Below are 22,691 nucleotides of genomic sequence, written 5' to 3'. Positions count from 1 at the left end.
GAAAAGCTGCCTATATTTACAAAGAAAAACAAATAAAAGTGAATTAACACTACTCCCTTGAAATCAATCTACTTCCTGGTTGTCGTAATTTCATATTTTGTAAATCAATTTGGTATGTCTTCTATTTTCTGTAGTGGTAGCCTTCCTGATGCACTATACTTCTAAATATCTGTGTAGGTTTCTCACATATATTCCAAGGAGGATTCTGGCCACCTGATATGCAGAATTTATTACAAGTAGAAAATCAGTAAATCATCTAAAACACTCAGCATCTCAAGATAAGAATTTTCTACAAGATAAGAATTTTCTACTACCAAGTCCTAAAAGTCCCAAACAAAATAAAATACCATAAAGACAGTCCCATTAAATTTAAATGACTAAAGCTCCATAATTTTTTTTTGAATTTTTAAAATTTTAATAGTTCAAATCAGCGGGCCAGGTTCATTTCAGCTCCTTCACTGCCAAACCTGGGGGCAGAGACTGCTTGAGTTTCTCTGCCTTCTCTTTATTTGTGATGACCAAAGTATAAAGATATTGGCTACATTGAACTTTAAACTTCACATTATCCTTATTCTTCTTGATCTTGACGGATTGGGGTCCTTTCACCTGGCCATGAGCAAAATGTCCTTGATTTTCTCGATTTTGCGAGGCATGGCTATGGGGGGTACCGGGCAGGCCGGCACAGCAAGCGGCAAGAAGGGAGAAGAGAAAAGCAGTTCCATAATTTTTGAACCGCAAGCTTGGGAATCAAAACCTCCTAATTTATTTTAGGCTTAAATGAAATTTAAGTCCAAACTTAAGACAATCAAGGGCCTTCTAATCTTCCTGCGACCTGAAAACTTACACACATTTGCACAAAAGTTGTTTAACCTCTGAGTGATTCAATTTCTTCACAGGAAGGTAAGATCTACACAATCTAGCTCATGACTATGATCACTTAAGTTTGTAAACCAGCTTTATGATACATAAAACCTCATTGAAGTAACTGTTGTTTGAATTACCTGACCAATCGTATGTGTAAATGGTCAAACTATTAGTACTTACTAATTTTCTGCTGGTTTAGAGCTTAAAAAGTATTACAATTAATGTTTTATATTTCATTATAATTAGCTAAAAATCCACAAAGGTCTTGAGGATTGAAGTAGCTTTTGCCAAAGCAGTCCCTCTAAAATAAGACCAAGTCATGGGACACCTGGGTGGCACAGTGCATGAGCATCTGCCTTTGGCTCAGGGCGTGACCCCAGAGTCCCGGGATCCCCTGGAGGAGCCTGCTTCTCCCTCTGCCTGTATCTCTGCCTCTCTGTGTCTCTCATAAATAAATAAAATATTAAAAGAAAAAAAAAAGACCAAGTCATATTAGCCTCACAACCTACTGTGGAACAGACACACTAGTTCTATTAATTCAACAAAGAAACTTGCCGAAGTTATAATCTATAATTAAAACCCCTTAAAATACATAACGACTCCCTACTCTGCCTCGTAGAATGGCTGTAGGGTCATCAGCAATTAAAAATACCATATGTGAACCAGAAATCTAAAGACTGCAACTCTACTACACTAAAAATTTTTATAGGTAATATACATTTCTTCTTAATAATTTATACAAGTTGTTGACTCTAGTGATAACGCGATATCAAAAACTACCAGCTCATATCCACTGCTTAGACCTCCCTAATTCATAGGAACTGATGAGGCTTACTAAATTATCTCCGGAAAAAAAAAAAAAAAGGATAACCAAGTGATAAAGGGAAATCATGTGGCTTCTTATAAAAAGTTGCTCCTAAGGGGAGTCTGGGTGGTGCAGTCAGCTGAGCAGCCAGCTCTTGATTTTAGCTTAGTTCATGATCTCAGAGTCCTGGGATATAGCCTCACGCTGGGCTTCCCACTCAGCATGAAGGCTCCTTGAGATTCTCTCTCCCTCTGCCCTCCGTCGCTGAGCGCATGCACACGCTCTCGCTCTCTCTCTCTCAAATAAAACATTTTTTGAAAAAAGTTAAGGGGCACCTGGGTGGCTCAGTGGTTAAGCATCTTCCTTCAGCTCAGGGTGTGACCCTGGGATCCTGAGATTGAATCCCACATCAGGCTCCCCACAGGGAGCCTGCTTCTCCCTCTGCCTGCAACTTTGCCTCTTTCTCTCTGGGTGTCTCATGAATAGTAAATAAAATCTTTAATAAATAAGTAAGTTTTAAAAAGCTGCTCTTGACATAAATCTAACAAACCTATTATATATATTTTTAAGACTCAAAACATTCTTTTTCCAGTTTTCATAAAAGAAATAAAGCTTATTAAAAAAGCAGAAAATTATAGCTGCCCATATAAAAAAAATAACATAATAGTGAACACTAACTACATAAACACTTACTTCCCAAACCCTTCAAAGTTTAGTTTTTATACAAAAGAGGCAAATTGTACACTATCTTTTTGTGTGATGGGCAAGGGAATGGCCAAAGGTGCTCTTCAGAGGCCTGATACGTGACTGTCAAGGGCACGAACACAGAGGAAGAAAAGAAAAGTGAGTATATTATTGAGAACAGAAATAGGCTAAAAGATTTATACTGTCTTTTATCACAGGATGCAAATAAAATCACCTGGGGATTTTTTTTTTTTAATCCTAATGTCTCCTCCTCCCTTGCCCCTACTTTCATTAATTGAGCAGGAATGTAACCTGGTCATTAGTGCTTTTGAAAGTGCTTCCGAGGATTCTAATGTACAGCCAAGGTTACGGTTATCAGGGTTAAGAAGGTACAGAAAAGTGAAATTCAAGTTTTCATCTCAGCATTAAGTACTGAGCAAAAACAAAACACCGTAAATTAAAGGTAGTGTAAGAGAATTATTCATTTCCTTTGCATGCCAACGTGCCCTTTCCTTGCCTCAGACAACTAATGGTAGGTCTTAAACATAAATTATTTTTTAAGATTTTATTTATTTATTCATTAGAGACGCAGAGAGAGGCAGAGACACAGGCAGAGGGAGAAGCAGGCTCCCTGTGGGGAGCCTGATGTGGGGCTTGATCCCAGGACCCCAGGATCACGCCCTGAGCCAAAGGGAGATGGGAAAGCATTGAGCCATCCAGGTGCCCAAACATTAATCTTTACAATGTTTTATAAAGATGTCTTTGATTGAAATACACTCATTCTTAAGTTCAGGAGTGGCTAATACAAGAAAGTAGATGCAAACATTACAATAAAACTTCTTTGTTAGAAGAAATTTCTAACAGTCAGTACAGGTTCCCCTCACTATCTGAAAGATTGTATTATTCTATTTTGGTTTTACAAAAGACCTACATTAGTATCTGTTTTTGCTAACTGAAAGAAATCCAAAGAGGATTTTCATTTGTAGGAAAAAGTAATTGTTTCCTTGCTTTATGTTGTTTCACTTAGGTTTCTTAAGAATGCTCTACTTTCAGAAAGCAGGGGAAACCAGTACTTAGGTTTTATTTTTATTTATTTTTTTAGATTTTATTTGAGAGAGTGAGAACACAACTGGGGGGAGGGGCAGAGGGACAAGCAGCACCATCACCACCACCACCACCACCCCCTACCACTGAGCAGGGTGCTGGAAGAGGGGCTCCATCCCAGGGCCTTGAGATCATGACCTGAGCCAGCCAGACACTTAACTGAGGCACACAGGCACCCCTTATCTTTAGGATTTAAAAATATGTCCACAATCTTAACACTCCTTCCCAGAAATATAATATTACCTATCATTTGCCAAGTATTAGCACTGTGCACTAAATACCTTACCTGTGTAATTTCCTTCAATCCTTAGAATCCTTACCATAAGGTAAATATTACTATTCCTTTTGTACAGATGAAAAAACAAACTAAGAATAAGGTCAAGCACTAATAGTAAGTTAACTAGAAGTAACAAGCCCAGAATTTGAGTTCATGTCCAGATGACTTGAATCCATGTCTTAACCACTATGCTTTACTAATTCACGTTGTTTTTTTCATGAACAATTATTTTTTGCATGAAACCATTTCAAGAAATGCTAGCAGTCAAATAATACATCTACTCAAAAATCTCACTCTTCTGCTACAATGAAGAAATCAGCAATGGGGAGAAAAGAAACAAGTATTACTCAGCTGGAAATTTAAAGTTCAGCAAGAGCCTGATCAGAAAGTACCCACAATACCATTTCAGACAACTTCAGAAGCTAAGCAGGGTGGGGGGGGAAAAACCGCGAACAGCTCAACTGTTTTTGTTTAATGTTAAGGCCAGCAGATTATTCTGGTCAATGGAGGTCTTGGTGTCTGTCTCAGCCACAGAAATCAATAAATTAAATATATCTTTATCTTTACACAATTCTTTAGGAAAGAATTCATAAATTCCTTCAGAAATCCACTTTCCACATCTCTATTCGCCACCACCATAGTTCAAGTCACAATTATTTCTTGTCTAACTGGTCCCAGTCTATTTCCTCTAATATAACCATCTACCAACCAATTTGGCCTAAGTATCTCCACATTTTGACATCTAGGAGTCAGATGAGATGGAACAAGCAAGGTAAATGGAAGAGCAGCAGTGAAGGAGATGAAACCAAAGAGCGTATATAAACATGTTGAAAGTTGACCAAGGAAAGTGGTTCAAGGAAGAGTGTAATGAATCGTTTCAAACTCTGTTGATTAAAAAAATAATGAGTGCCTGGGTAGCTCAGTTGGTTAAGCATCTGCCTTCAGCTCAGGTCATGCGTGATCCCAGGCTTGGGAGCAAGCCTTGTGTTGGGCTCTCTGCTCAGCGGGGAGCCACCTTCTCTCCCTGCTTGTGCGTGCCCACACTCATTCTGTCAAATAAATAAACTTTTTAAATCTTGGAAAAAAAAAAAAAGTAGTTAATCTTTGGATAACAACATGAAAGTCAATGGAAAAATTGTTCTGACAAGAATAATTTTGGTGGAATGGTAGAAATAAAAGCACTGACTGAATCAGGTTCATAAAAAGATAAAAAGAAAAAAATTGGTAACAAAATATAGACATCCTTTTCAAGGCAGTTTTGCCATAAAAGTGAGGAGGGAAATGGGAAATAGCTTAAGGAAAACGTGGAGGCCAGAGAATCCTTTCATAAGATAGGAAAACTTACAGTATCAAGGGTAAAGCTGATGACACAAAATAGAGGGAGAGGTATTACTAGAATGAGGAGTAAGTATGGAGGGAATGTGTAAGAGATATTGGTCTCAGGCAAAAAGACTTATGAGTACCATCAGAGTGAAGATAGTAAATGGGGTACAGATTCAGGTATGTGGATAGAGCTTTCCCTGAGTACGGAATTTCTCATCTGATTGCTTGTTTTCCTTTTTTTAAAATAAAATAAGAAGTAAGGTCATCAATACAGAGTGAGGATATAAAAAGAAGTATTAGAAATTTGAGGAGGGAAAAAAAGGTATGAAACAGTGGTCTAAGAAAGTAAGAGAGTGAAGAAATCAGAGGAAACACTGCGGAGCAGAACTGCCAAGCAGCACCATGAGCCCACCGAAGTTGGTATTCATCGCTCCGCACTTCTCCAGCCACATGCAACTGCAGGGAGTGCAGGCCAATGGTTGGTAGAGGTTGATTTAACCAAAGCTAGTGAGTACAATGAAACATGAGAAAGGAAAGGAGATTAAGGGTATAGGCAAAATAGGAATCATAATGACAGATAAAAAAAGTGAGGATGTATCTTATCATTTGCCTAAATTCTAGCCATACTGACTTTCTTTTTTGACTCTCAAACACACCAAATCAGTTCTCATCTCAGAGCCTTTACTTCTGTTGCTCCTTTTCTTTCTTTTTTTAAAGATTTTATTTACTTATTCATGACAGGCAGAGAGTAAGAGGCAGACACACAGGCAGAGGGAAGCAGGTTAGCCCGATATGGGACTCAATCCTGGGACTCCAGGATCACACCCTGGGCCAAAGGCAACTGCTCAACCGCTGAGCCACCCAGCTGTCCCCTGCTGCTCTTTTTCAATGATCTTCTCAACACTCATATTTCTGCTTAACTATATCTTTCCTCAGAAAGGTCTTCCCTCTCTGAACATTCACTCTCTGAATTTTGTTCTTATGTGTTTACTGTCTATATTTACCCCTTAGAATGTAAGGTCTTTAAACAGAGAAATATTGTTTATTTTGCTTACCATTTAAATACCTAAAATAGTGTCACATAACAGATACACTTTATTGAATAAATGAGACAAAAATATACTAAATTCTTCATTAAATTTAATTATGAAAACACTATTTTCCTAAAAATAACTGCAGTAAAATTAGCATCTTGCCTGATAAGAACATCAGTAATCACAGGTTAATTTTAAAGTTGGCTGTTGCAGATTCCACTCAAAAACTACATACTTTTCAAATATAATGCACATTTATTCCCCTTGATATTTTCATACAAGACTAGGCCTTTTCTTTGAGTTTAGGATTACTAATTAGGTTATCACATGATCTTTTCCTATAAACCACATCTATAATGCATGCCTTAAGATTTCCAGTTTTAATCTAGTTTAAAGTTGAACATGATCTTAGAGATATTTAAATAATAATCTTTCTGAATTTTTATAAATATTTTCCAGTTTTGGTTTTTTTGTTTTTTGTTTTTTTTTTTTTTAGTAATTGTTTCACCATTTAGTTTGTTAAGGACATTGGTCACAAACACATTTTGCATATGAAAGATTTGATATATAACAGTCTTTGAGAGGAGTACAGCTTAAAAAAAAAAAACCCTATAAAACTGAGAGGACATATGTTTCCAGGAGAGAAATTAATATTATCACTTTGAAACATAATTCAGTATTAAAACAGTTGAAGATCCTTGATACTACTAATAATCATACTCCTCTAACTTCCTTCCAAAATAATTACTGAGTTCTACCACATTCCAGGTAGGAAACAAACGGTAATAGTAACAAACGGTAATAGTAAAAAAAGAATTCAATGAGAAACACCTATGAGGGACACAAAACTAGAGAATTTCTGTAATAAAAACTCTATTTGTAAACATCCTGGGGTCAGAAGCCATGTTTCCAAATTATTGTCCATGGAATTATAATGCAATGAATAACAGAAAGTTACAAATGGCAATTAATATTCATGTCTTAATAACATTCCTTCACTCTTCACTAAAAAGTGTCCTTAACATGTATTAAACATAATTTAATGTTTACCTAACATAGTAAACAGTAACTTAAATGTCTTGATGGCCTGACTGGGGCAGGAGTACTTAACCTGGGTCTAAAATCCCCACTCTGTTGAGGAAATGCAGAGGGTGCGTGAGCTTGAATAAGAAAAAAATGACATCTTTTTTTTATTAACCTCTGATTGAAATTTAGTATTTCCTTAATTAAAAATGTATGCAATAAGCTGTAACAGTATTAGTTATACCTGTGACTTTGTTACCACTAGAGACCACAGATACTTTTCTATTACTTTAGTTGCTTCAAATCTCAAATTATCATTTATGCTCACTACTAGCTTAAAAATTGTACATCGCTGGACTTTGTTGATATGTGCATTACAAAATGCATTTGATGTTAAAAAAATATTCTAATACATAATTACATTCCTCATAAGCATAAATACCAGGAGCATATTTAATTGAACTCTCTTGTTTCAGAGATAAAGAAATTGTGGCCTGGTGGGACTTAAATGCCTTCTTCAAGGTCACATACACAGCTATTTAGTGACAGAGCCAGAGAAAACATAATCTAGGTTTTCTGGTTCACAAACTAACGCTAAACCAACTTTGATGTGACTGGGTCATAAGAAAGCAAGACAAGGAAAAGACAACTCTGCAAATACATGTCAAAATTTTTAGGAAAGAGATGAATTATACAGGAAGAAGAATGGTTTGAAAATGAAAATGATTCACTGAAGGATTAAAGTGCTTTAAGATATATTCTAGGAGCTCCTGTCTGGCTCCGTCAGAAGAGTATGCAACTCTTGATTTTGGGATTATAAATTCAAACTCCGTATTGGGTGTAGAGATTACTTAAAAATAAAATCTTAAATAAAAAGAAAAACAAATTCTACAGCATGGCATGCCAATGCAAATGTTGAATAAACTGGTCAGAAAACAAATGGGTAAGGCTCTCTTTGCATATTGAAAGCATAGAAATATTCTGAATATCTGAATATCCTAAACATTATTAAAATAGATTGTCTTTCTCATTTTTCCTGAAACAGGACCTTCTCAGTCTGTTTTCCCACTTTATAGAGAGAAATGGGTAGAGTAAAAATTTTACTTCCTTCCAGATGTACAATAAGAATTACAACAGCATAAGCACCATATTGATATTTACTATCAAATAAAAGTCGGAATCACTGTCAAAGAAAGTAGGAACTATGGCAAATGAGGAAAATCTGTGAACCGCCTAAAGGTAGTTGCTACTGCTCAACTCTAGCTAAATACTAAAATACTGAACTGTCAGCCCAGAATTCCATCTAGAGCTGGAACAAAAGTATCCTTCAAAAATGAAAATGAAATAAATATATGTTCAGATTAAAGAAAACTAAGATAATTCATCATAAACAGACCTGATTTGAAGAAAGGAATTTTATTTGGACAAAGAGAAACAATGCCAAAATTTCATGAAAAACAAAAATGGCAAGTATGTGGATATGTAGATAAACCAGGAGCCGGCAAATTTTTTCTGTAAGGGGCCAGCCAGAGCAAATATTTTAGGTTTTGCAGGCCAAATGGTCTCTATTCTGCACTGTAGAGCAAGAAAAACCATAGACAATACATAATCTAACAGGTGTGGCTGTATTCCAATAAAATTTACAGAAGCAGGTGGCAAGCTGGATTTGGCCTGCAGTAACAACTTGCCAATCTCTCCAACGGACTATGTTTTTCTTCTTATATTCTTTAAAATATGCGAGATAATTGAAGGCAAAATTTATATCACCATCTGAAGGGATATTTGAACCATGTGGATATAATGCAACAACTACAACACAAAGGAGGGTGACAAAAGGAAAGAATCTTATCACATGGTGACAAGATTTCCAAGTAGTAAGATATAAACTTTTAAGTACAGTGGGTAGCCTTTGTAGTTACAATCAAGTTAAGAAGAGGTCATATTAGATTTGGGTGGGCTCAAATCTGATGACTGGTATTTTTACAAGGAGGGAGACACAGAGATGTACACAGAGCAAAAACACCTAAGTGAAGATGAAGCAAAAATTGGAGTGATACACTTACAAGCCTAAGAATACCTACAGTTGGTGACAATCACCAGAAGCTAGCTACAAGAGCAAGCAAGCAAAGGATTCTTCCCTAAAGCCTACCAACACGTGACCTTGCTGATGCCTCAATTTCAAGCTTCTAACCTCCAAAATCAACACACAAATATGAATTACATCTACTGGGGGAGGGGGACTAAATTCACAGTTAAAATACTCCAGAACCAGGGGTTGACCAGTGACTTCTACCAAACATTTAAACAATACTAGTTCAAGACAAGATCTTTCAGAAAACAGAACATGAGGGATTACTTCCAAAGTCATTTTTATGAGGCTAACATTATATTGATACCAAAATCAAGATAATTCAGGAAAAGAAAAGCCTTAAGAAACCTGAACATAGACACAAAAATCCTCAACAAAGTATTAGCAAATTTAACAAAATACCCAAATATTAATAAGCAATGAACAAGGGAAGCTTATTCTGAGAATATACTTGCTCTCCTTTCTTCTCTCGGTTTCCTTGATGTGAAATCACATGAAGGAGTAACAATATACCGTTGGGTTTAAAACATATGCCTACATGATGTGTAAAACACCAACAGCACAAAAAGGGTGAAGAGAAATTAAACCTACACAGAAATAAGACTTCTACATTTCACTGTTATTAAGTTAATGTAAGTGTGAAATAGACTCTGGCACAGTAAGTTGCATATTGGTAAGCCCCAGTGAAACAACTAAGAAAATACAAAAGAACATAGTGAAAGCACCATTAAAGGAATTAAAAGCTTACACTGAGGACGACACCTGATGCAAAAGAAAAGTAAAGGAGAAATCAAAAAACCCACAGAAACATACAAGAAAAGAAAGCAAGATGGCAGCCTTGTCACACATCAAAAACAATATTAAATACAAATAATTACACAATCCAACAAAGAGCACTGCCAAATTTCATTGTCAGATTGCAACAAATCAGAACAAAAAAAAAATCTACATGCTATCTACAGAAGACACACTTTACATTTAAAAATGCAAATAGAGGATCCCTGGGTGGCTCAGCAGTTTGGCCTGGGGCGCGATCCTGGAGTACCAGGATCGAGTCCCACGTCAGGCTCCTGGCATGGAGCTTGCTTCTCCCTCCTCCTTTGTCTCTGCCTCTCTCTCTCTAAAATAATAAATAAATAAATAAATAAATAAATAAATAAATAAATAAATAAATAAATAAATGAATCTATCTTAAAAATCTATCTTTAAAAAATGCAAATAAATTGAGGTGCACTTGGGTGACTCAATCTAAGCATCTGACTCTTGGTTTTGGCTCAAATCATGATCTCCCTATTGGGAGATCAAGCCCCATGTCAGACTCCCTGATCAGCAGAGAGTCTCCTTCCCCTCTGCTCCCCTGTGTGTGTGCTCTCTCTCAAATAAATAAATCTTAAAAAAGATTAAACTAAAATATAAAAATGCAAATAAATTGCAAGTAAAAGGATGGGAATGATAAATCATGAAATTTTTCTACAGCTGATGTGAAAGAAATGGCTGCCTATGTTCTTCTAGGACTTTTGTGATTTCAGATCTCATATTAAGGCCTTTAATAAATTTTGAATTTATTTTTGTATATGGTACAAGAAAGTGTTTCAGTTTCTTTCTTTTACACATATCTATCACATGTCTATCCAATTGCCCTAACATATTTGTTGAAGAAACTATCTTTTCCCCATTGCATATTCTTGCCTCTTTTGTTGTAGATCAATTGACTATATAAGTGTGGGTTTAATTCTGGGCTTTTCTAGTCCGTTCCATTGATCTATGTGTCTATTTTGATTACTACACATCTACAGTATGTCTTGAAATCCGGGATTATCATACCTCCAGCTTTGTTCTTCTTTCTCAAGACTGCTTTAGTTATATGGCTCTTTTGTGGTTCCATACAAATTTTAGATTTATTCTAGTTCTGTGGAAAATGTTCACATTTTCATAGACTGTATTAAATCTACAGATTGTTTTGAATAGTACAGACATTTTAACAATATCAATTCTTCCAATCCATGAGCATGAAATATCTTTTTTTTTATGAAATATCTTTCCATTTATTTGTGGCATCTTCAATTTTACTTTCATCAACATTTTTCTGCTGTTCAGAATACAGGTCATTAAGACCTTTGGTTAAGTTTATTCAGAGACATTTCGTTATTTCTGATGCAACTGTAAATGGGATTGTTTTATAATTTCTCTTTTTCCCAGATTTCCATATATTAATTTTGTGTCCTATAACTTTACTGAAATCATTTATCAGTTTCTAGCAGTCTTCTGGTAGAGTTTTTAAGGTTTTCCATTTACAATATCATGTCATCTGCAAATAGTTAACTTTTACTTCTTTCTTACTGATTTAGGTGCCTTTTATCCCTTTTTCTTGTCTGACTGCTGTGGCTAGCACTATGTTGAATAAAAGTGGTGAGAGTGGACATCCTCATCTTTCACTTATTTCTCCTCCAATCTTTACAATTTCCTTCCTTCTACTTGCTGTGGGCTTTATTCTTTTTCTAGCTCCCTTAAGGTAGGAGATTGGGTTGTTAGAGATTTTTCTTGTTTCTTCAGAAAGGCCTGTATTACTATATTCTTCCCTCTTTGTACAGCTTTTGCTGCATCCCAAAGATTTTGGGCCATTTTGTTTTCATTTTCATTTGTCTCCATTTATTTATTTCCTTTTTGATTTTTTGGCTGACTTATTCATTCTTCAGTAACTCGTTAATTAGTCTCTATGTATTTTCATTCTTTCCAGCTTTTTCTTTTTTTTTTCCCCCAGCTTTTTCATGTGATTTATTTCTAGTTTCATACCATTCTGGATAGAAAAGATCCATATTATGATTTCAATCTTTTTTAACTCATGGACACTTGTTTTGTGGCCTAACATGATCTATTCTGGAGAATGTTCCCTGTGTACTTGAATGTATATTCCACTGTTTCAGATGAAATGTACTGAATATATCTGTTAGGTCCATCTGGTCTAAGATATCATTCAAAGCCAGTTTTCTTGTTGACTTTCTGTCTAGATAATCTATCCACTGATGTAAGTAGGGTGTTGAAGTCCCCTACTATTATTGCATTACTATTAATTTCTTCCTTTATGTCTCTTAATGCTTGCTTTATGTATTTAAGTACTCCCATGTTGAGTACACAGATATTTATAATTGTTATATCCTCCTGTTGGACCATCCCTTTTATCATTATGTAGTATCATTATGTATCCTTCTTTGTTTCTTATCATAGCCTTTGCTTTAAAGTCTATTTTGTCTGACATTAGTATTGCCACCCCAGCTTTCCTTCCACTTCCATTCACACAGTAAATGATTTTTCATCCCTTTACATTCAATCTGCCTGTTCCTTCAGGTCTGAACTGGGAGTCCCCTATAAGCAGCATATGGATGGGTCTTGCTTTTTTAATCTACTCAGTCACCCAATGTCTTTTGACTAGAACATTTAGTCCTTTTACATTTAAAGGAATTATTGATAGACAGGTATTCATGGTCATTTCATTTGTTTTACAGTTACTTTGTAGCTCTTCTCTGTTCCTTTCTTCTTGCTCTCTTTCTTGTGATTAAAAACATTTTTCTAGATACCTCTCCTCAGGTAAGGAAAATAAAGGCAGAATTTTACTACTGGGCCTACACCACAGTAAAAAACTTTCACATAGCAAAGGAAATCATCAACAAAACAAAAAGGCAACCCACCAAATGGAAGAAGATATTTGCAAATAATATATCTGATAAGGGAGTTAATACCCAAAATATGTAAGAAACTGTTCCAACTCAACACTATAAAACCACAAAAAATCTAACTAAAAATAGGGCAGAAAACCTGAATAATCCTTTTTTCCAAAGACATACGATGGCCAACAGATACATGAAAAGATGCTCAACATCACTAGTCAGAGAAATGCAAATCAAAATAACAATTGAGATCACTGTATATCACCTCACACCTGTCGTGATGGTTAAAATAAAAAACACAGTAACAAGTATGGGAGAGGATGTGAAAAAGGAACTCTAATGCACTGTTGGTAGAAATCCAAGTGCAGCCACAGTGGAAAACAGTATGGACATTTCTCTAAAAGTTAAAAAATGTATTACCATATGATTCAATAATTCCACTAATATTTACCCAAAGAAAACAAAAACAGTAATTCAAAAGGATATATGCACCCTATATTTACTACAGCATTATTTACAATAGCCAAGATCTGAAAGTAACCCAAGCGTCCACCAAGAGATGAATGGCTAAAGATGTAAAGTATATACATACAACAGAATATTACTCAGCTATAAAAAAGAACATCTTGCCATTTGCAAAACATGGATGGATCTAGAAAGTGTAATGCTAACTGAAATAAGTCCAAGAAAGACAAACACCATATGACTTCACTTGTGGAATTTAAGAAACAAATGAACAAAGAGAAAAAGAGACAACCCCAGACTCTTAAATACAGACAACAAACTGGTAGAAGAATGGATGAAATAGATAAAGTGGATTAAGAGTACACTTAATGAGCACCGAATAATCTGTAATCTGTAATCTGTAATAATATGTAATATGTAATCTGTAATATGAATATGTATTTGTGTCTTCAACTCCTTTTCTATCATTATAGACCAACAAAATTTGCAGGGCTTTAAGGGATTTTAAAAAGACTTTTAGTTCATTCTGTTACCACATCTGAGTCTGCATGAAAGGATTCTCTAAAAATGACTCTTTCACTAAGCAATAACAGAAAAAACTTTTCTAGAATTCCCTAAACAATCTAGACAACATGGTTACCATCAACAAATTCTTACTTCTATGTATCTAAAAGATATATCTTCTTTAGTATTCCGTGAAAGAAAATATTATTATTACATTTTACACCTCTGAAGTTACTTTCATGGTATTCATCAGGTGTTGCCCAAAATATGATGCAGAGTAAACAATTCCAAAACTCAGAGACATAGCAAAAGTATTAGTTTCTTGCTTTGGCATTTGTGGGATGTTAGACTAACCTCAGCTAGGCTGGCATCAAGCTGTTAAGATGGACCTGGGCTACTTCACTTGTCTCTCTCATTCTCTTCAAATCAGTGGTTTCCTAATGGTCTTCTGTTGGGGAAAAGCAAGAGCACAAAGAACAAGCCCACCTCCATTGATGCACTTAAAGTCTATGCTCACTCTGTGGGTGAACTGTTTTTTGTTTTTAGTCTAAATAATAAGACTTTTTTTTGAGTGAGAGAGCACACAAATAGACATGCACACACACACATATGCAGGAGCAGGGTGGTAGGAAGGACAGAGGGAGAAAAACAATCTTAAGCAGACTCCTCATTGAGCATGGAGCCTGACGTGGGGCTCACACAAACCCTGATTATGATCTGAGCTGAAATCAAGAGTCAGACACTTAAACAACTGAGCCACCCAGGTGCCCCAAGATTTATTTTAAATGAAAAAATAAAATAAATCCTATGTTCACCTGCAATCTAATAACATTCCTTTGGCCAAAGCAAATTTCATGTCCAAACCTAACATCAATAGAGCCAAAAAAATAAACTCTACCTCTCATTGTAAGAATCATACTCAAAAGGCAAAAGGTATGGAATGGAAGATAAGTGGAAAAATAATGTGATCAACCTACTCTTTCTCTTTTAAACGAAAGTAGCAATCCATAACCCTCTTGGGAAACTTAGAAGACCCCACAGAATCTGATACATCTTCTGAATTTGAATGTTAGCTCTTCCAATGACTAGGTGAGAAAATTCTGGGAGAGTATTCATCTTTTTCAGGCCCAGATCCTGAAACTGTACAAGAGTAAGTAACTTCTTATGGCTGTTGGGATAACTAATTCATAGAGTACGTGTATAAAGCTGAGCATAACGTGCTGCCCATAGTAAAATGTGCTCAGTAAACAGTAGCTTTCAATACTGGGTCATTCAACATGTGTTAAGAAAAAATCTATTATGAAATAGCAATCACATGAATTCTGGAGTAGCTCTACTAATATCACACAAAATAGACTTAAAACACTTTGAGATACAAACAGAAACATTTTTCCTATCATAAATGGGTCAATCATCAAGAAAATATAATTATAAACATAGGAGTCTAACAGAAACCCAAATAAATAAAGCAAAAACTGAAAGAACAGAAAGGAAGTAGTCAATTCAACAACAGTGGTTGGGAGATTTTAATATTCCACTTTCAATAATAGATGAAGCAAGATAATAAGCCAATAAGAGACTTGAATACTAATATAAAAACTAGATCTAACAAATACATCTGTAACACATAACAACAGCAAAATATATGTTCTTTTCAAGTACTAATGAAACATTCTCCAGGATAACCATATGCCAGATAGAAAACCTCAACAGATTTTAAAAGACTGAAATTATGCATGTAAGACATGTCCTCCAACCAAAACGTAGTAACATTAGAAATGATGACAAAATGAAATGGGAAATTTACAAACCTGTGGAAATTAAACAATACTTCTAAATAAACAGTGGATATAGAACCACAAGGAAAGTTAGAAAATCTTTTAGGAAAAATGAAAACAAAAATAAGAGATACCAAATTCATGGAGTGCAGTGAAAGCAATTAAGGGGAAATTTATAGTTGTAAATATACAAAGAACTCTTACAACTCACTAATAAGAAGACAAACTAAAAATATATATAGGTTTGGGATTTGGTAAGATATTTCTTCAAAGATATACATGTAACCATGTACACTCAAAAATGTAAACATCACTAATCATCAGGATAATGTAAATGAAAACCACAAAAGAGATCATACTCAGCAGAATGGCTATAATAAGAAAGATAAAACAGTAACAGTTGGCCAGGATCTAGAGAAATTGAAACTTTCATACCTGCTGGTGGAGGTGTAAAATGGTAAGGCTGCCCTGGACAAGAGTGTGCAATTCAAGAGGTTAATACCACCATATGACCAAACAATTCCACTATGTATGTAACCCAAGGGAAAAGGATATATACAGCCACACAAAAACTTGTACAGTAAAGCTCTCAGCAACATATTCAAAATACCAGAGTAGAAACAACCCAAATGTCCATCAACTGATATATGCATAAATAAAATGTGGTATAATCACACATGGAATATTAATATTCTTCAGCAATAAAAGGGATAAAATACAGATAAATGCTTCCACCTGTACAATCTTTGCAAACTTTATGCCAAGTCAAAGATGCCAGTCAACAAAGAGCATGTATTCCACTTACACAAAATGTTCAAGACAGGCAAATGTATACAGACAGAAAGTAGATCTATGGTTGCTATAAGGCTGGATGAGGGTGAGGGTTGAAAGGAAATGAAGAGGGCCAACTAAAAAGTGTAAGATTTCTTTCTGGGTTGATAAAAATGTTCTAAAATTGATTGTGGTTAACAGTCTGAATATACTAAGAACCACTGAATTTCACATCTTAAATGGGTGAGTTAACGTATAGTATGTGAATTATAACTCAATAAAACTGTTCTACTAAGGAGTGTCAATCAATACTCTCTACCATATTAATAGGCAAAAGAACCAAATGATCATACCAACTGACAGAAAAATTATTTGGCAACATTCCTGCAGCAAGAAAACTTTCTGTGAACCAAGAACAGAACAGAATTTCCTTAACTTGACAAGCTTACATCTATCATTATACTTAATGGTGAAAAACTGAACTCTCATATTTTAAGACTGTAAATCAAGGATGACCCACACAGTGTGACAATGCAAGAAAACAGAAATAAAAGGCATAAATTGTAAAGACAAATAAGAAATCTTCCTTATTTGAAGATGATATGGATTCCCTGAGTAACATGCAGAACAATATACAAAAAAAGTTCCTACTATGTGAGAACTGCAAGGTCATAAACAAAATCAACATATGAAAAAAAATTCTACTTCTATATTCTAGTAACAGCTAGTACAACTCCAAATAATTCCTCTAAAATATGGTATTTAAGTATAAACATGAGATACCTATTTATAATTCTATAAAATTTGTGCTGGATCTGTATACTAAAAACAAGAACACTGACAAGTAAAATCAAAAACTAAATGGGGAGATATATACACCATGTCGAAGAACTAGAAAACCCCAACTAAGAGATCAACTCTCTCCAAATTTGTTGATTAATACAATGCCAATCAAAATTCTAATAGGATTTTTTTTTTTAATGAGAAACATTCCCATTAGTCATTAGGGAAACCCAAATTAAAACTACAGTGAGATCAAACTCACTAGAACATGGCTATATTCACAAAAACACAATAACAATTTTAAGAGAGAAGTGGAAAAATTAGATCCCTCATACCTTGTGGGGGGGGAATGTAACAGGGAATTTAATCACTGTTCTAGGTGGATACATAGACAAGATAGTAAGTAAAAACTAAGGCAGGCAAAGTACCAGCTCTCATGGAATTTTCATCTAGCTAGGAAATAATTAACACAAATGATTTCTGATAGTGGTAAATGCTAAGCCAGACAGAGGGTAATATGACACTACAGTGAAGAATGGAAAAAGGTATAGTACCAGATAAAAGTAATGAGGCATGACCTTTCTGAGATTTCAACTGATATGTCAGTGGAAAGATGAACTGATAATTTGTTTTATATTTATTTATAAATGGCTCCCATGTTCAACAAGGACTCAAAAATATTTTCCCCTATTTATGATTTTATTAGATAAAACGGCTTTTTTATCTTTATTAAACACATGTAACTACCAACAAGGCATTCTAATCTATAGAAGATGATTGCAGTTACCACTAATTGAAATATTTTTTATGAAAAACCAAGGACAGTAATTTTAATTAGCCTGTTCAGTCTCAAAGTAAATTAAAATTTTTACTTAGGTTTGCATTTCTGAAATACTAAAAAATAACAAATACGCCCCTATCTTCAATGACCCTGTGGGTTCTAAAGCACTCAAGATTAAGAATCACAAGCCTAAATGAAAGTGTTTCCTGTCTATTTGAATGCCTAAAAACTGAATACTAGTGTTTAAGGATCTTAACATTTTTAGACCTTCAAAAGCACAATTTATTATCTAACCCACATTATCACAATCTCATTTTAATATCCCTTTTGAAATTTTTCTACTAAGTTCTATCTTCTTTTTCTTCTACATTATACGTTCTCAGACTGTGTAATCCTGTCTTCTATTTTCATCTAACAATTTTTCCTACGGAACATGCTGTTGCTACAGCATGTTTGGTTTAGCCAGTTATCAGCAGGACAATAAATCAATTAGACTTAACCCATAAAATTAAAAATATATTAGCAAACAATAAATTTTTGTAGTGGAAAAAACTACCAAAAGATACCCTTCAAAATTTAGTGATCCTATTCTAATTTTTTTAAAGTTTTTATTTAAGTAATCTAAAAAACATATTCTCTTCTGCTCCAAGGCCAAATAAAAATATTACTGCATTCAACAAATATACATTTATATAGTACTTAAATACCAACCAATAGGGGCCCCCTGGGTGGCTCAATGGTTGGTTGAGCGTCTGCCTTTGTCTCTGGTTCTGATCCTGGGGTCCTGGGATCAAGTCCCACATTGAGCTCCCCACAGGGAGCCTGCTTCTCCCTCTGCCCGTCTCTGCTATCTCTGTGTGTCTCTCATGAATGAATAAATAAAATCTTAAAAAAAAAAAAAAAACAAGCAATAGCCTGCAGGACTAAAATAAAGCATTAATTTCAAAAGCCCACAAACACTGAGGCATGTCCTAGATACCTAGTAGGCATTAAATCAAAGTCTACTAAATGAATGAATGATATGTAGAAAACAACTACTACTACAGAACCTGTTAGTTTCCTGGCTGTTTTCTCCCCATTAGCATTTTTATATTTGAAATAGTCATCTGCCAATAATGAAGAGTATTACTGCTGTTTATCTTTTATTTCACTAAACCTTTCAATCTATAAAAAAATGTTTACAAATTATCTTTAATTATAATTTTAATTAGCAGAAACCTGCAACTTTATGACCTAAAAAGTAAACTAATCAAGACCTAAAAGTAATCCATTTCACTAGATGAAACTTCTAATAAGCATAAATGTGTTTCTTCAAACCACTAATGAATCCTAATAAAAAATATAAAACTGCAACTCTATGGGTAGGCACAATTTTCTTAGTAGATAAAGAGCAGACACTGAACACCACTGTGCAATACATCTGCTTTACTTAGAATAATACTTCAACAATGATAATTACCTTCAACTTAGAAAAGAGGAAATTAAGCTTCAGAAAAGTTACATAACTTGCCTGTAACATATAGGGTGGCAATACAAGGATTCACACCGGGGTCATTTAGCTTTAAACCTTGAATATTTTTCACTATTAAATCATCCCTTTACATAACATAAACACATATTTAAATATAGCAGCATGTGTACAAATCTAGAAGAGGTTTTAGCATCTTCATGATAGAAATGCAGCAAAAGTATGGAGGGAGGGATTTAACTGTGTGAAATATGCATTCATCCAAAAAACATGTTTTAGGCACCTTTTAGAATAGCACAAAAAAATACTAACCAAAAGAAATAAATGATTGATACATAAAACAACACTGATGAATTAAAAATGTCACAAATGAGCAAAAGATGTCAGACACAAAGAATGCATATAATTCCAATTGTTTGAACCTCTAAAAAAAAAAAAAAAAAACCCTAATGTATCGTGACAGAAAACAAATTACAAATTGGTGGTTGCCTGTGGCCACAAATGAGGACTGCCTAAACAGAAAACTTTGGATTAGATGAGAACATTTTTACTTGGATTGTGGTAATGGTTACATGGGTGTATGAATTTGTCAAAACTCACTGTTATAAGGGACACTTAAATGGATGCCTTATGTTATATGTAAGTTTCCTTAACAAAGTCGACTTAAAAATAAGAATGGTAATAAAGCACTCAAATGGTACTCGATCCTATAGATGTCAAACTGAACATGGGTCCTGCCCTAAGAAAAACAACTGTAATAGGAGATATATGTATTTTTTAAAACTTCCTAAAATATTTAAGTAGCATATTAAATTGCTTAAAAAAACTTAGTATAATAAATGTTTGACAGACATCAGTGGTAATAATAGCAGCATTAGCATTTTTTTTTAAAGATTTTACTTATTTATTCATGAGAGACAGAGAGAGAGGCAAAGACACAGGCAAGGGGAGAAGCAGGCTCCCTACAGGGAGGCCGACGCGGGACTTGATCCCGAGACCCCAGGGTCAACCGCTGAGCCACCCCAGTGCCCCAGCATTTTGTTCTTAATTGTCCTGTCTTCTTGGTAGAAGACTTTAATTCAGCTATCTAAAGTTTCCTAAGTTGCAGTTTTTCTGTAAGAAAAATTTAAATCATACATGAATTTTCAAATATTATACATATATATAATCTACTGATTGCATTACATCTTGCTTCCCAATCAAAGAGCTATAGCTCTATAGATATAAAGCTTTTTCGTAAGTAAACAAAGCATCCACTCATCATAATTCAGAGCCATGGATAAATTTGGAACTTCTGGAATTGTAAGAAAACTGTGCAGTGATTTTCAAACTATGGGCTCCAACAGCTGGACATGAAACCAATACAGTGTATTAAAACTAGCATATTTAAAAACAGGTTTTATACTTTAATAGAAAGCATCTGAATATATTTTGCACTAAGGGAATTGTGAGCCTTTTTTCCCCCCAGTCACACAAACATCCACCCTGGGTCCACATTATAAATCCTGGCTTAAGAGGGGAAAAAAGTGAAAGCCTCTACGAGTATGCCAGGGCAAGAATGACAATGTAATGAAACAGCCATAAACTCCGAAGCCAAAGACCTAAGTTCATATCTTAGTTCTGCCACTCATTAGCTATTATGACTTTGAAGAAGTTAACTACAAGCTCCCTACAGCACCTCTGTTTATTAACTGTAAATGGAAAGAATTCAACCAATGGTGTAACAATTGTGCAGAGTACATATGAGAACATTTTACTCAGAGTTAAGGCCAAAGTCCTTTTGATGGCTTACCAAAACCATTCCTGACTTGCCTCTTAGCCCACTACCTTTTCTGCACCTGCCTACCATTCATTCTTCCCTTTTTCCATTGCACTCCAGCTACAAAGACTTCCTTGTAATTTTTCAATCATAAGACAACAAATCCTAAGACATCCGTCCTTAAGGCATTTGCTCTTGGTTGTTGTCCCTTCCTGGAACCTTTTTCTCCTGGATATGAGGGACTGCTTCTTCACCAAAGGCTCACTCAATCACCTTCTAGGGAGGACTTCCATGAACAGTCAGTTTAAATCTGCATCCCATACATATTGCATACTCCCTGGTCTCTTTTTCTCCATACCCCTACTACCATCTGTCATGCCCATCTTATTTTTTATTTTGCACACTGTATACTCTCTCAGAACAGTGCCTGGCACACAATAGGAGTCAAATAAATATTTGCCAAGAGAATAAATGAGTAACATACAGAAACTATCAGAGTACTTAAATGTTACTTTGCCTAACCCCCACTACCAAACCACTTGTTCTTTTCAAATGCACATAGGATATCAATTGAAGTCCTCCAAACAACATAAGCTTAAGACGACAGTAAAAATACAACTTTATTTTTGCATTTAGCATAACATCTTAGCTACATTTTTACTGTTATGGCAGATTAAATTGGGCAAAAGTCCTCTTAAACTTTTGCATTGAGTTTATCCAATTTAAACTACTTTTGTAGTCAATTTTGGTATAGAACCTCTATACGTTCACCTCACTTCATATTTGTATGATATATGATTTGCTTTTCACCTAGGATATATAAAATGATGCTTGAGAAAGGACCAGAGGCAAGATTATAACACATTTTTTTTACTCTTTTATTCTTAGCATTGAGAATGAAAGATATGAACAGAAAATATGTTAAACAAATTCTACAATAAAAAGATCCACTCTTTGAAAAAAAATACAAAGTTTTAGAATTCTAAATTTATACCTTCAAATTTTAGGACAATTTATATACACACACACACACACACATATGTTTATATATGTATAAATGTTCAATTAATATATAAATATAAATATACATATATATATATAACACCATACTGTGTCATTAATAATAAAGTGGAAAAGACAATTCATACAAAGCTGGTGGGAATGTAATTTGGCACAGCCCTGCTGTAGAAAAAAACGGAGACATTAAAAGCTTTGGAAAATAACATTTCAGACATTCAACAATTATTTGTCAGGCCCTGTATAAGGTTTCAAATACACATTAGTGAACAAAGCTGACAGAATCCTTTTTCTTGATCTAGCGGTAGAATGAGAGACAAAATTGTTAAAATGTCTATATGATAAATGCTACCAGAAAAGGAGCATACTTATGAAAGGGCAGTGGGAAATGCGGTAGGCTGTGCTGCTATATACAGACTGACTCACTCCTAACAAACTTAGGAAGTATCAATATTACACCTACTTACAGAAGACACTTAAGGCTGAAAATTTGGCTA

General features: G+C 34.8%; 2 protein-coding genes across 4 annotated transcripts in view; both read right to left on the bottom strand.

Moving 5' to 3' along the window:
• CNOT2 (CCR4-NOT transcription complex subunit 2) overlaps window positions 1-22,691 on the bottom strand; it is a 116,040-nt gene that overhangs the window by 79,069 nt on the left and 14,280 nt on the right. The gene's annotated exons all lie outside the window — the stretch shown is intronic.
• LOC129511366 (60S ribosomal protein L38-like) lies at window positions 442-653 on the bottom strand. The gene is given in 2 exon segments (XM_055327957.1): window positions 442-596; window positions 599-653. Coding segments are annotated over 2 exon segments (210 nt in total).

This window comes from Nyctereutes procyonoides, unplaced genomic scaffold, assembly GCF_905146905.1.
Source record: "Nyctereutes procyonoides isolate TBG_1078 unplaced genomic scaffold, NYPRO_anot_genome, whole genome shotgun sequence".
Classification (NCBI taxonomy): Eukaryota; Metazoa; Chordata; class Mammalia; order Carnivora; family Canidae; genus Nyctereutes; species Nyctereutes procyonoides.
The sequence above is the reverse complement of the archived record's forward strand: the minus strand, read 5'-3'. Positions and strand labels throughout refer to the sequence as shown.